The 15009-nt window shown below is 41.2% G+C and overlaps 1 protein-coding gene across 4 annotated transcripts in view; it reads left to right on the forward strand.

Moving 5' to 3' along the window:
* Nucleotides 1-15009, forward strand: part of DAAM1 (dishevelled associated activator of morphogenesis 1) — a 186064-nt gene that overhangs the window by 62573 nt on the left and 108482 nt on the right. For all 4 annotated transcript variants that reach the window (XM_004055236.5, XM_004055237.5, XM_055361926.2 and 1 more), the window contains exon 2: nucleotides 12284-12503. In XM_004055236.5, the coding sequence (XP_004055284.4) occupies nucleotides 12321-12503 (183 nt within the window). In that variant the 5' untranslated portion in view covers nucleotides 12284-12320. The remainder of the gene's footprint in view (nucleotides 1-12283; nucleotides 12504-15009) is intronic.

Consider the following 15009-nt stretch of genomic DNA (forward strand, 5'->3'; position numbering starts at 1 on the left):
TTAGGAAACCTGTTTTCTATTTCACGGTCATAATGAACACCTTTGTTGATACATCTTGGTGCCTGTGTATGAATGTATCTGCAGGTCAAATTCTTAGATATGCAATCTAGAAAATGTAAGATGTGGATCAAAGGGCCCGTGCATTAAAATAATAACAGACACTGTCAGATTGCCTTCCAGTGAGGTGGTGCAATTGACTTTCCCATCCACAGGTTACGAGACTGCCCATTGTGGGGCTGAGGTTCTTCCCTCAGTCATCTTTCGCTCCGCCGTGTTTTTTTTTTTTTTCCTTTAAGTTTGTTGTATTTTTAGAGGATTGTATATCTAAATGCTTATGAAAGTTCTCAACATGAAGGGAGGTTGGGCAAGTTCTGAGTCAAGGCGTTATTTCTCTAAGTCTTTTTAATGTCATGTCTTTGGAAGTTTTATAGCTGACATACCAACTTAATGCCTTTAATCATCAGAGAAGATGTGTAGCAATACCTCCTAGAGCCACACAGTACCTGAAACAGGGCAGTGTTAGAGGCGACTGTCGTCTCTACTGCCTTATTTCTATACTTCATCTTGCATACAGTTGAAGCATTCATCATCTTTCCATATGCCTCTTTTGAACATCCATTATGTAAAATTTGTAAGTAGAATCTTTACAAAGGTCAGAGTGCTGCTTTTGAAGGGAGTTCCAGTTTTTATAATGTGATTCTGTCATTGTTTCTGGGTGGCTTCTCCTTGCCGCATCATCAGCAGGACGCATTAAGAAAAGCTGGAGCCGAGGTGTGGTGTAGTGCTGGCCATGATGCAAAGCTCAGCGTGCTGCCCCAAATGAGTCCCTCTGAGCAGCAGGCATTGTGGAGAGACTCAAGCTCTAATTAACAGCTTGCCACACTGTAATTTTAAGCTCAGGACTCACCATATACTTAGCTCTCTCTAAACATTTTTTTACATTTGTAATGGCAAACTGTGGCAGTGTCCACATGTGTTCAGAATGATCTTTCTGAGGAAAAAGTGTGAAAGCCAGCGGCCCTGGGTGCTTATATCTTGAGGGTTTGCAGTAGATTTTCCATCTTGGTAATCAGTTCACAACCACTTCTTGGCCAGAGAAGATAACCTTCAGACTTAGAAAGTAGAAGGATAAGTAGATGTGATCAGTGACTGAGGATATCAAGGGGAATCATATCAGTATTACAAATGTCAGTGTCCTTGCAGTAACTAAATTTGGTATGCAAATGTGAGAGTTTTTGTACAGTTGTTTGGATTGGAATATTAAACCTGCTGAATTCTTCAAAATATACAGGAAAGCTTTTTTAAAAAAATGCCTTTTCCCATCCTGCTCCAGAAACCCTCAGAGAATTTCCCACAATTTGCAGATAAGCTGACCAACCTGCAGAGCCCTTGATTTAGTGATGACAACTGCCCTATAGAGATTAAACCAGTCTCATGCCAGGAATTTACTCTGCTGATACACACAGGAATGTCAGAGAAAGGAATCTGGTTAACATATTTCCACCAAACAGTAGTTAACAAATAAATCCTCACCCCCAACTTTTTAATGTAGTTCCCACTTCCCTTTATAGTGTCCACTCAAAAGCCATCAAACATTTCTTGAGTACTTCGGGGTGCTAGATGGTGTGAGGAGACAGAGCATCTCATTTAACCTTTAGACTATGCCTGTGAACAGTTTCTCCCTGGGCTAAGAAGCAATCTTCCCCTTGGCGTGAAACATGAATTGGCATGTTTCTTTTAATTAGTGGGTAAGAGCTACATGATGCATCCATTTTCTTTTTTTGCATGGGCTGCTTGGAAGCTCACACCAAAGTGTTGTGCTCTAGCTTTCCTAGTCTTAGATTTTTTTCATGTACAGCCCCCTGGGTTTCTCCCACCTTGACTTTCTGTGTTTCATTCTGTGTTGAAATGTTGGTCTCATTGTGTTTTCATTGTAAACCATCTTAATTCACTTTCTTACAACAGAGGGGAGGCAAAAATATGTACAACTTTATTTTTACAGATGATAAAACTGAGTTTCAGAGGATGTAAGTGTGTTTCCTAAAGTCATTCCAAGAAAGAAGTGGTGGAGCTGTTATTTGAACTTGTGTTGCAATTCTGCAGCTGCCTATGTGATATTGTGTCTATCAGTTTTTCCCTAACTGGAAAGCACAGGCATCTTCGTGAGAAAGTTGGAGGTTTCTTAATTGTTACCAGAGAGTGAGGCTAATTTTAACCAAGAATCTTTGTTCTTTGTGATGTTTCATTTTCTCCTGTTGAAATTGTATTAAAGTAATCTTGGCATAAAAGTAGCAGAACATAAAAAGAGGAAGGTAATTAGTGAGTTTTAAAATTTGCTTTCAGTGTAAACATGAACATATAAAGACCTCTGGGCAAAATTTTGTTTCTTTATTTTCAGTTCAGCAAACTGTCATTTACCAAGTATGCCAAGAGCCATTTTTCTCCACAGAAGCCTGTGTAGAAATAAAAATTATACCTCTTTGGCAATAAAATGCCTCCATGATAAAATACAGTTATAATATTTGAGAAGGAACAAGATTGAACAACATCTGGTTTGGGGCTGTGAGGACTGGGAGCAGTACTCACTTCCCCAGGGGACCCTGTCTAGGCCTCACCAGGGAGAGGGACTTAGTGTGACCATGAGCCCTCAGCCCAGAGTACCTCCAGTATCTTCTTTAATCCATAGTAAACTTTGCTTCAAGATATGGTAAACATAATTGTTGAAATTAAGTATATATCTATTCAACTTCGCATCTCTCAAAATTCGCCTGCATTATTTCAATTGTGAGGAAGTTAAAAAATGCCTAATAATATATTTCTTTTTTAAACAATGTCTTTTAATATTATTTGCATTTTCTGTGTGGATGGCACCAAAGGGTGGACTGCTTGTTTGGGAAGATCTGAAGCCTTAAATACCAAAAGTGTGGTCCTTGTGGTTGGGGGACATTTTCAGAGGCAGCCACATTTACCTGTATTTGTGAAGACTGACTTTAGGGGTCATTACACTTGGATCACAGAGGACCAGAGTGTGTAGAGTACAGGTGATTGCTGGTATCTTGCAACATACAAGTATTCTTTTCCATGACTGCTGGCCTTAGTCTCAGATTTTTGAAAGAACTACTGGTGATTCAGGAAAGTTGCATTCTTTTGTATATTTGTAAAGAACAAAACTTGGCCTCTTAGATGAGGGAGAGCTTTGATGTGACAAAGCTGGCTGTGGAGTTGTAATATTTTATGTTTTTGTAGCCTCCACAATTTAAATTTGTCTTTGTACGGTATCTGAGTGGATCCCTTAGAGACAGATTGGAACCCAGAGGGAGAAAATTATTTGCATTTCTTTTGACTTCAGCTTACATTTGTTTATTGACTTAACTCACAGACTAGCAACAGGTCAGCAGGGGGAGGGCACAGCTCTCTGTGAGCTGTGATGTCTTCGGGTGCTCCAAGGACACTTTGGGTTTGGCTCCTCTCCCAGATGATCTAGACGAGATGTCTTGGCTTCCAGACTCTGGTTTCTGTCACGTGAACAGCACAAACTTCCTAACTCGAGAACCTTGTTATATTGGCTTTAGGGATTTATACCCTAAACCCATGGTTATGGTATTACGTGACACAGAACAGTTGTTGCCAGCTTTTTAGGATCAAAACTTGGAGGTCCTCTTCTTTGCTGCTTACATGCAGGGTTGGGCATAGTGTTTCTGGCAGGGCTTGGAGAAAGGCTGTTAATTACATGCTGGTTGAGGCCTGGTTTGGCCTGAGGGTATGCATGGACTTCACCTGGGTGCCCTCCTCCCTTATCCAGGGAGAAAGTGGGGAAGGAAGTGGGCAGTTCTGGCTTCCACTCTGTATCCCCTGCCTATGCTGAGGCAGAGAGAGCAGACAGAAGTAGAAAGTGTTTTCAGGGTGCTAATGGCTTTTTTGAACATTTGCATATTGGTTTCCCTGTGCATAGATGCTCTCATTATTTTCCTCTTGCCTCAGAAAAGTTACTGGGTCTAGAGGACCGACTGCTGGGTGAAGTTCCAGGAGCCACTCCAAGAAGTGCCCTATTGGAACATCCTTTTGTGACCAAGTGTATGGGCAGGGCTGTCCCTCCGCTGCACACACTGACTGAGAAACGCCCTTTCCGTTTCCTGGTGGAGAGGATGTTGAAACCTGCGGGGAACACACAATTCCCTTTCAGACGTTTCTCCTATAAGCTTTAGACTATATCCCGTGATTTTTTTTTTTAAGCTCCAAACAGTATTTGGCATCTGGTGTATTTGGGAAATGAAACCAGACATGAGGAATGTGAGAGAGGAGAGGGATGGCCAAGAAGAGAAGCAAAGTAGTTTTTTAACTTTCACATTTTTCTTGATAAGACAATTTGGGTTAACATTGTTGTGTTGTTGCAATGCAAATTACACATCAGAGCCCTCTGGAAAATTGCAAAATGTGAGGTAAACTGCAGTTCTGAAAACATGGGTGTGGCAACTAAAGTGGAGAGTCCCCCAACCTTTCTCTTTAAAGTTGCTCTTACTGCATAACTCTGTTTTCTTGTCCTTCTTTTTATGGTTGTGACATGAATTCTATTGTTTCAGAAATTCCAGAGACCATTTATAGTACCAGAACAATGACTATATTTTAGTGTTGAGATTATAATTCTTAGGAAAATTCAATTTCAAATGCTGTCTATCTTGATTCATATAATAGAAGTGGGGAAGAACAATTATGGTCCCCACTGCACTTTGCAAGTGGATGTAAAAACTCTTGCAACTTCTAACCAAGTTGGTGGCTCTCAGGAACTAATTGTCCCTCCCTCCCTTCCTCCAGCATATCTTGACTGCCATTTCCACTAAACCCCTCTAGCTAGAGGAAAACCTTGGCAATTGGATTCCTCAGTCTGGACAGTCATCTTATAAATGTGTGGCAGAAGTCCTGACGGATCAATTAAAATAGTCTGCATATCAGCAAAAATCTGTTTTGTTTATGACGACCTTAACATTTCACTCATGTATTAAATACTGATTGTGTCTTGGTTTGTGGAAAACAAACTTTACGTATCACATATATTGTGACTTGACATTATCAAAGGGAAAGTATTAGGGAGGGTTTTCTTGTGGACTGTAGGTTGTTCTCCAATGTTTTACCATCATAATTGTCATCATCCACATTCCCTAAAATTTGGCCTCAGTTTTTGACTGTTGCTACATTGAGAGTCTTGCTTGTTTTGTTGAAGAGCAGTACAAATGACTCCGACTTCTAGCTAGGCCACAGATGGATTGGATTTCTTACTCTTTGCTAAGGAAAATGCACCTGCTCCAGAATCTTAAGAAGCTTTTTAAATTGTTTCCTTGTGTATAGCATAGCAATAGTTATCTGTAATGTTATAGATGGATTTCAGTTTGGATGTCCCAGAAGTGACTTCTTCCTCTGCAACAATGCCAGAAGCTGAGATTAGAAGATGTGCTCTGGTTCAGGGCCCAGCTGTCATGGTGGAATTAGTCCTCTTCCTCAGGCTGATCTGATTAAAAAGAGACCGATATGGAAACCTAGGTCCCTAGTTTCAGAAGCCATGCATTCCTTCTTCATCGGACAGGAAAAGGATCAACTCCTCTCCCTGCTGTATGTCTGCACTAGGCTATGATCTCCCCAAATGGCATTTTGAGTTTTCTTCATCTGTGTCTCCAGTACCTAACACTCTCTGGGTGTATTGAGGAAGTTCAGATCATGATGGCTGAGTCAGTGAATATTTTCTTGGGCAAAATGTTGACTGAATATAAGATATTGGGGAAATGTCTAAAAGATTTTATCAGTGAGTCTCTTTTCAATGGCACTTACTTGGGAATGAGTTGAAAAACCACGCACCAGCTAGTTTGGCCAGAAACTCCTCGCTCTTGGGAAGCTGGAAAGCTGCAAATATCCCAAGGATGGAATTCATTTATGAGGCTTCTGTCAGCATCAGAAAGCTTGACAAGTGCCTAAGGAGAACTTGATGATCTGATTGGCTTCAAATGTCTTGGTGGGTTTGAAAACGGATCTGCAGGCAACTATGGGAAGAACACCCAGTCACGTATCTCTGACATTCAGAGGTGAGACCATCTGTTCACTTAGGAATTTGTACTTTTGCATTCAACAAACATTTGTTGAGAATATACTACGTGCCAGGGATTGACTAAAACTTAATCCCTGCCATCAGGATCTCATAGTCTAGTGGGGGAAATGGACATTAAAAAAAAAAAAAGGCACTCAAGTATGTATATCATGCTAGAGGTGTAGAAAGAAATGTGTAACTGTCCTGGGAAACTGAAGGCCTACAAAGCAGCAGTATTTGAGCAGAATCTTGAATGGTGAGTGGAAGAGAGCCAGATAAGGAAGACACCGGAGGCTGAGGACACTGTAGACGTGTGGGCTGAAAAGTGCGACCATTGCCAAGGACTGATGAGTGCACGCACGTGCCTGCGTATGAGGCATGTTTAGGGTATTGGGAGATGTGGGCCGGAAAATAAAGTTGGCAAGGGTCAGGGCAGAGACCTCCTTCCAGCACGTAACTCCTCTGGTCTGGGCCCTGCCATCTTCAGCCTCTTCCTTCCTAGCGCCCCCACGACTCAGCATCCACCATGGCTCATTAGGCTTCAGCCACATTGGTCTTCCCTAGTGACTCAAACGTGCCGGCTCCCCACCCGCCCTGGTCTTCACATACACCTCCTTTAACCCAGAATCCTCTTCCCCAACACTTTGCAGGGCTGGTCCCATTTTATCCATCAGGTCTCAGCTTAAATGCATGTGGTCAGGAGAGGCCATCCCTGATCATACTATCTGAAGGACCGCCCTCCCACCACTACCACCATTGCCCTTCACGTTCTTCCTTGCATCCCCTGTAACATGAGCCAACTTCAGGAATAATGTTTTAGTTTTCTTGATTTTTTTCCTGCCTTCCCCAAAGCACACAGGCATCTTTTCTCATTTTCATCCCTCTTCCCTTAGTGCCCAGCACAGTGTTTGGAATATTTGGCTCATAATTTTTACTTGATAAACATTTGACTTAATGATGAAATGGATGGATATGATGGGCTGGGGCAGCTGTTGTTACTTTTATGATGTATGGGCTTCTCCGCATAAACATCTCTACCTTTACCAGCAAATCAAGTGTGTTTGGGCATGGACAGCATTCAGGGTATTGGGAGATGGGGGCTGGAAAATCAAGTTGTTAAGGGCCAGTGCAGAGACCTCTCCAGTGTGTGGCCCCTCAAACTTCTGTCTTCCTGATGGCCCACCTCCTTCCATCTTAAGTCTCACCTATGAAATGGGGGTGATGAAATGAAGTGATGGTCTCCTCTTAAGTCTTACCTGTGAAATGGGAATGATGAAATGAAGTGATGGGTGCGAATATGCATATTAAATCATATATACTGGGCAGTTGTTGGGATCACTAGTCAGTGAAGTGCTAGGGAAGTTAAGGTGGGCAGGTGCTTCTGAGGGGTCCAGCGGAATGATTCCTTTTGTTTCCTGTTTTGGTCTGTATCTAAAAGACTAGGCTCTGAATAGTGGAGCTCCATATATGGGGAAAAAATGGATGCCTGTTGGAAATCTCCAACACATGCCATCATCTAGAGTTTAGGGATGGGTTTAATAAAGGACCTTGTATTTGGGGATCCATGGAGGAGCCAGCATAAAAACTTGGCCTTTGGGTTTCATTGAGGCTTCCACATACAAATTACCTGTCAAAGGCAATATTTTGGTACTTATTAAAAGGATTTCAATTAGGTTCTTAAGTATAGTAGACTCTGTGTCTTATTACCCATCTCCGAAACTAGCCAAGAACTTCATATTCTTTTGTTTATAGAACTTGGGATTTTCTTTTTAAGACTTGAAAAATGCTCTGGACTGATTTTTAGATCTTAATGTTACCCCCGACTTCTCGCCCCTCCTCAGTACAGCCAGAATGTAATATAACTTGGGTTTAAGTGAAACTTGTAACATGCAAAAGGAAAACTATTGGTGTTTATTTATTCCGTAAATACTTTGATTGTACCTCTATGTGCAAAACACTAAATGACATGTGCCATGTCACTTTTCCTCCCGATTCTTCAATGAGGGAATAAAGACCCAGACCTAGATTTACAGTTAACTGTTGGCTGTACATGATGGAGGTCACAAAATGCTAAGAGAGCCCAGACCATGTCTAGCTAGGCAGATTAACAAGACTGCCTGAAAGAGATAGCTGGAAATGAGCTTTGAAGGCTGAATGTGGGCCGTAGGACCCTCCATGAGCTGGTCCTTGCCTATTTTAGCCTACTTTATTTTCTTGCCCTCATTTCCTGGTAGCCTGAACACTGCCTTCCTGCCCTGTCTTCCTGGGGAACACTTCCCCATCCCCCACAGTCATACAGACCTTGTCGGTAGTCCCAGAATGATCTCTCTTCAGTTTACCGAGGATAAGATATGGGACACTGGCCTGGCTTCTGAGTGGGATGTGGTCCCTGCCCTGAGGACACATACCAGAGACAAATATTAACAGTTATATTTTAATGAGATAAGTAATGACTCCCATGTCCTAATGTACATCAGCGCTGCTGCTGCCTACCTGTGTTGGGTACAAGAATTGAGATTAGGCCGGGCGTGGTGGCTCACGCCTGTAATCCCAGCACTTTGGGAGGCTGAGGCAGGCAGATCACGAGGTCAGGAGATCGAGACCATCTTGGCTAACATGGTGAAACCCCATCTCTACTAAAAATACAAAAAATTAGCTGGACGTGGTGGCGGGCGTCTGTAGTCCCAGCTACTGGGGAGGCTGAGGCAGGAGAATGGCGTGAACCCGGGAGGCGGAGCTTGCAGTGAGCCGAGATTGCGCCACTGCACTCTAGCCTGGGCAACAGAGCGAGAGATTCCGTCTCAAAAAAAAAAAAAAAAAAAATTGAGATTAAGCATTTAAACTTTTATAGCAATTTGACATTGCTGAGATCTTTCAGTTTATAACAGATTGGATGAAAACAACTAGTCCTTTACCACAGATAGTTTGAAAAGCTGGTATGTAGATTAACCTAACTTGGATATTTTTGATAGGAACATTTTTGCATACTCATGCTCATTTCCCCCTCTAATATAAGCAGATAATCATATCAGTGGGTTTTTAAAATCTCACTTTATTAATTGTGAAAATAGTATGTCTTCAATATGCAAACTTAGGAAGTGCAGAAGAGTCTGTTTGTTAAAACAAACAAGGTAATCTCTACATTTGTCACAGAACTAACTGCTGCCTGCATTTTGTTATATTTATTTTGTCCTTTTATCCTGCTCATATATGTAAATTTTTTCTCACAAAAATGGGACACTGTATTGTTTATTTTTTATGTGTTTGCATGTCATTAAATATTATTTCACAAAGGGCTGCTTGGTAGTCTGTTATCTAGTTGTACCATAATTTATTTACCTTTTCTGTATAGTCCTTCATTACAAGCACTTATTCTATGCCCTTATTTGCTCTTGCAGATAATGCTTTGGAAATTTCTGTGAAAACATTTTTGATAATATCTCTGAATATTTCCTAAGCATACATTTTCAGAAGTAGAAATACTAGGTCAAAATGTGTGACCATTTTAAGACTTTGATAAATTGCCCTTCAGAAATGTAGAACTGAATTTCAGCTATCAGTAGCAGTGGGTGTACTCTCAGGATTGGTACTTTCAGGGTGGGAGGATGTTGCTAGACAAAGGCAAGAGCGAGAAGGAATGAGTAGTCTACTTGGGTGGAAGGTGAGAGGAGTGCAAGATGTTTATGGGGCATGGAAAATGGCCTGTTGAGTAAAGTGTAGGATATTTTTGAGGAAGTAGGAAAGACAGAAAAGTTGAGCTGAAATCCACTGAAAGCCAATTTAGAATGGTATTGGGGAGCCATTGGCAGATTTTTCAGCAGGGAGATGAGAGCCAGGGCTCTGCTCTGAGAAGATGGTGGCATATACAGCACAGTCTACTATACCACTCATTCCCTGTACCCTTCATGCCCCTTCCTACCTCATGCCTTTGCTTGTACTGTTCCCTCTGCCTAAAGACCCTGTTTTCCATATTCTGTCAAAACTCCACTCATCCATCAGGGACCACCCCCAGATTCTTAGGTAATTCCTGCTCAGTTTACATGGCACTTACTGGCATATTACCTTTATTATAACTATCTGGTGAACTACTGTCTCTCACTAGATTGTGAGCTTCTAGTGAGTGACCTGTTCATTTCCATATGCTTAGGTGACTACTGTCATTCCTGGTACATAGTGGGTATTAATGCACATATGCCAAAGGAATACCAATTATGACATATGTCTCAGTATGACCTTTCACAAGTACACCCTAGGCCAGGAGACATATGCTTCAACAGAACAGGATGTTGGATGTTTGGCTTAGTCTTTATTTAAGAGCCAGTTAGAGCATCATTGTGGACTCTGTGATAGACACCCTGCTTTTAACCTTTCCCTCTCTTCCCGTCACAGAACCTCCCAGTTCCTGACTGTAGACACCACTTTGCCTTGAAGTCAGCTGAGGACTAGACTGTGGAAGTCTCTGGAAATTATAGTTGTTTATGAGTGCTTTTACTTATTTACGTAGTAGTGTTAATTACAAAATCAAGAAATTGGCTACAGATTTTGGAGTTGGATTATCTGATTTGGAAGATGCCATAAGTCGATGGGTTGGAGTTTACTTTTAAAACTTAAGAACAAAAAAAAGTTCAAGGAAGGCATCTGTTTTCTCACTGTCCACATTTGTTAAATGTTGACAAACTTGACCCTAGTCTTTCTTCTATGTGTATACTTTTATATTTACGTATATAAATAATGCATTCACAGCCTTATTCTACCACCTTCCCTGACCAAGATATGTTTCTCCTCCCCTGCCTTTCCATCTCTTGAAGGACCAATTCTCATCCCACCTTTTTTTTTTCTTTTAACCTCATCTCTTTTTAAACATTGAAGACTTATAACAGTTATACATCTAAATGTATCCACTATTCTTAAAAAAGCATGAAAAGAACATTCTTTTTCTTGCCTTTTTCTAATCTTATTCTACTCTCAGAAGAGAGGAATTAGGGATTTGCTGTCTATCCTTCTGGACCATTTGGTGGAAATTAATTTACATGTATGGCTTTTTGTATGACGTTTTTAAAAAGACGCAATGGCGTCATGCTATGCCTATTGTTCTTCTTTGACTTGGTTTTTTCAATAGACAGTATCAACTGGAAATCTTTCCAAGGCAATATATACAGTTGTAACTTAAAACATACCCTCTATCATCATTAAAAACATGTTTTTGTGGTGAAAATTTGGATTCAAAAGGGTAAAAATGAAAATGAATAGTTCTCCAACCCTCTGTTTTTATTTTGAGGATTACTGCTATTAGTAATTTCTTTCATATATTTATAAATACATACATTCTTTAAATCATGTACTCCTATAGCATTTTCAACATTTTCCCATATCTACATATACAAATGCCTTGGTTCTTTTAAATGAGTGTATAATATTCTATTTGTGTGTGTGTGTGTGTGTGTGTGTGTGTGTGTGTGTGTGTGTGTGTAATTTAACCATTTCCTTTCCTTGCTGGTGAATTCATTTTCTCTTTTCAGTTTGAAAATTTCTGGCCCATCTAGCTCAAGTCCTGGCTTTATTGTAAATTTGAATTAGTTAATACAGTGAACATTTATGGAGTGTCTTCTCTCTTCCTGGGATTGTGCAGGGCACTAGGCCCACAAAATACTTGATGCACAGCCGCTTCCCCTCACTTCAGTTACCACAGTCTAACAGGAAGACACACTCATAAAGAGCTTAGAATGTGATCATGCTAAAGTGGATATATATGTCATAGCATATATGTTATTCTATTTAGGGAAGAGACTTTTAAATCAGTCTGGAATCAGACTTTAAAAGATAAGGAAGAGATCTCCTAGGGGGCAAGGAAGAGAAGGTCACTCTTCCAAGAAGAGTAACAAGAACAAACTAGGTCGGCAGGAAAGGGAATGTGATGTACAAAGAACAGACAGTAGCTCAGTGTGATTAGAGTGTATGTTGTCGGGAGAGTGGCTGGAGTTGTACTGTTTGCTCAGCAGTTATTGCAGGAAACAGTCAACAAATGAATAGAAGGGTGCGTGTTCTCTGTCCAGGTAGACTCCAAACCCACTCGGTGGTGTTCTCTCTGTGCCCTGCAGGGCGCACACAATGTCGTCAGCACACGGAGCTCTTTCTTGAGTTGGTCTGGCCTTTTAAAAATCATTTTATCTGTTCCTGTACTCTTAACCGTGTCATATCCTCTTTTTGCAGAGTTTAGTCACATCAAGAAATAGAACAGAATTCAGCCATGGCCCCAAGAAAGAGAGGTGGACGAGGTATTTCATTCATCTTTTGCTGTTTCCGAAATAATGATCACCCAGAAATCACGTATCGGCTGCGAAACGATAGCAACTTTGCGCTTCAGACCATGGAACCAGCATTGCCCATGCCCCCTGTGGAGGAGCTGGATGTCATGTTCAGTGAACTGGTGGTGAGTCCCAGTTTTCTATCCTGGCATTGGTGGGGAGCCAGAGAAGGAGAAGAGGAGAGGATGTGAATGAGTTGGTTTGGTTTGACATGGACTTTTCCTTTTCAGTGAAATGGCCCCCATTCACCTTTATGTCTGCACCCTCACTGTCAGCACTAAACCTGTGGAGAAGGAAGAGTTAGAAGAGGGTAGTATTACTACATCCAAGTGCTTTGCTTGTGCTTTAAGTGGGTGGAGGGATTTAGACCTTCAGTTCTTCAAATATGTGGCAGTACTGCATCTTAAGTTGCCCTTCCTAATTTGTCTCCATCCCAATCCTTAGTCTATACATTATGCTAAATAATTCCTTCATTTACTTCACACCTATTGGGATTCCCTAATGCTCCCCTACCCCCACACCGAATGTACAGTATTAATGTATTTTTAAAAAATTAGTCATACTTCCCATCCTGTCATTGATCCTTTGGTTAAAGACATTATTACTTCAGTACAGCATCATTATTTAGCCTAATGATAGGATTAGAATAATAACTGCTGTGGGAATCTTTTTATAGGTACTATCATATTTTAGAATCAAATATACTGAAATGAAGGATGCATCTAGTGCAGGTCCCATTCATCAAGAGATGTAAGTACATTCTTCAGCTTAGCTTTTCAGGCATCAAGTGGTGTTTCTATTCTGTATTTCAGAAGATATTATGGCATAGTTTAAAGGGGTGCTAGCATAGGAATTAGGAAGACTTTTTTTCAAATCACTGCTTTGACTTTATCTTCATAATTGTAAAAAATCATGTTATTTTTCTGTTCCTGTTTTCTGAAGGAAAAAAACATCTTCTTCTAGGTTTGATATAATGTTTCAGTGAGAACAGTACACAGTGGGAGTGGCCCAGTGCCTGGCCTTTAAACATGCTTAATAAATGTTACATGAATACTGTATCCTGCTTTGATCACCACTGGCATTTTGTAATGGAATTAGTTCTTTTTTTTTTTCTTCAACTTTTATTTTAAGTTCTGGGGTACATATGCAGGATGTGCAGGTTTGTTACATAAGTGAACATGTGCCATGGTGGTTTGCTGCACAGGTCATCCATTCCATCACCTAGGTATTAAGCCCGGCATCCATTAGCTGTTCTTCCTGATACTCTCCCCACTCCACCATCCCCCTGCCTCCTGCCACATGCCCCAGTGTGTGTTGTTTCCCCCCATGTGTCCATGTGTTCTCATCATTCAGCTCCCACTTATTAGTGAGAACACCTGGTGTTTGGTTTTCTGTTCGTGCATTAGTTTGCTGAGGATAACGGCTTCCAGCTCCATCCATGTTCCTGTAAAGGACATGATCTCATTTGTAATGGAGTTAGTTCTAAACGGACCATTTATATTGTTCAACAGACACTAAAGAATACTATTCATTTTGCATGATTCTTTGGTCAAGGACATACTGTAGGCTGCGTTAGTGTTCTCCTTGGTTAATATCTGAACTGACCATGTCACTCCAACTCTTATAGACCAGAATTCATTTATAAAGCAGAAAGATAAGCCAATATGAGAGAGGTTATGAAGCTGATGTTTGATTTCTGGTCTCCTGCGTGGAGCGATGGGCCTATTGCCAACCAGAGTTGGTCGGGAAAAAGGAAAGATGACTCCTACCAGTGTACTTACGCTTTATGATCTTGAATATTTTCAATGTTTAAGGAATCTCTTCCTTCTTTGATCTCCACTGCATGAAGAACTCTGTTGCAGGTGTTAACAAGGAAGTTTGAAATAGAGAGCCAGAACCTGCCCCCCAAAGATCTGACAGTAGTAGAAGGAGATCCATTATGAAGAAGGTATAATGGCAACAAAAGAATAATCACAAATTACCTGTGTGTGTAATATGTGTTGTGTGGTGTGGGTCAAGGAGATGAGGAAGGTGGTTAGGGAAGACTTTATGGAGGAAGTGAGCTGTCAACAGGAATTGAAGGTGAGAAGAAAAGTTGGGGGGATCCATGTTAATGACTGTCTCAGTCATCTTAAACTAGGTTATGCTGTGATAGCAAAACCCCAGTGGTTGCAACAGCAGAGGCTTATTGCTTGCTGTGCTGTGTGTCTACTGTGGGTCTGCTATAGTTCTGTTCCTTCCTGTCTTCTGTCCAATACCCAGGCAGGGTGGAGGAGGAAAGGCAAACCTGGCAAACCACTCATAGGCTCTAAGCTTATGCTTGGAAATAACAGGTGTCACTTATGCCCACATTTCATTGGCCAGTGCAGATCACGTGGCCACACCTGAGTTTGCATATAAGGAGGCATCATTCTTCTGTAGAGACTGGTACCACAAGTCATGTGGCCAAGCCTGAGGTCATGGGGCAGGCAGATGACACATAGTCCTCTTCTAGGGAGGGGCAGTGAATCATCTACCAAGACAGCAATCAAGAAGGGCAATAATGATGCATCGACAGGCAGGGTTTCCCACTTAAAATGTTTTAAAACTGAAAGTCTCTTGTTCAAGTTGGTGTTTGGATTAAAAAAAGGA

The sequence above is a fragment of the Gorilla gorilla genome, chromosome 15, assembly GCF_029281585.2.
Source record: "Gorilla gorilla gorilla isolate KB3781 chromosome 15, NHGRI_mGorGor1-v2.1_pri, whole genome shotgun sequence".
NCBI classification, from domain to species: Eukaryota; Metazoa; Chordata; class Mammalia; order Primates; family Hominidae; genus Gorilla; species Gorilla gorilla.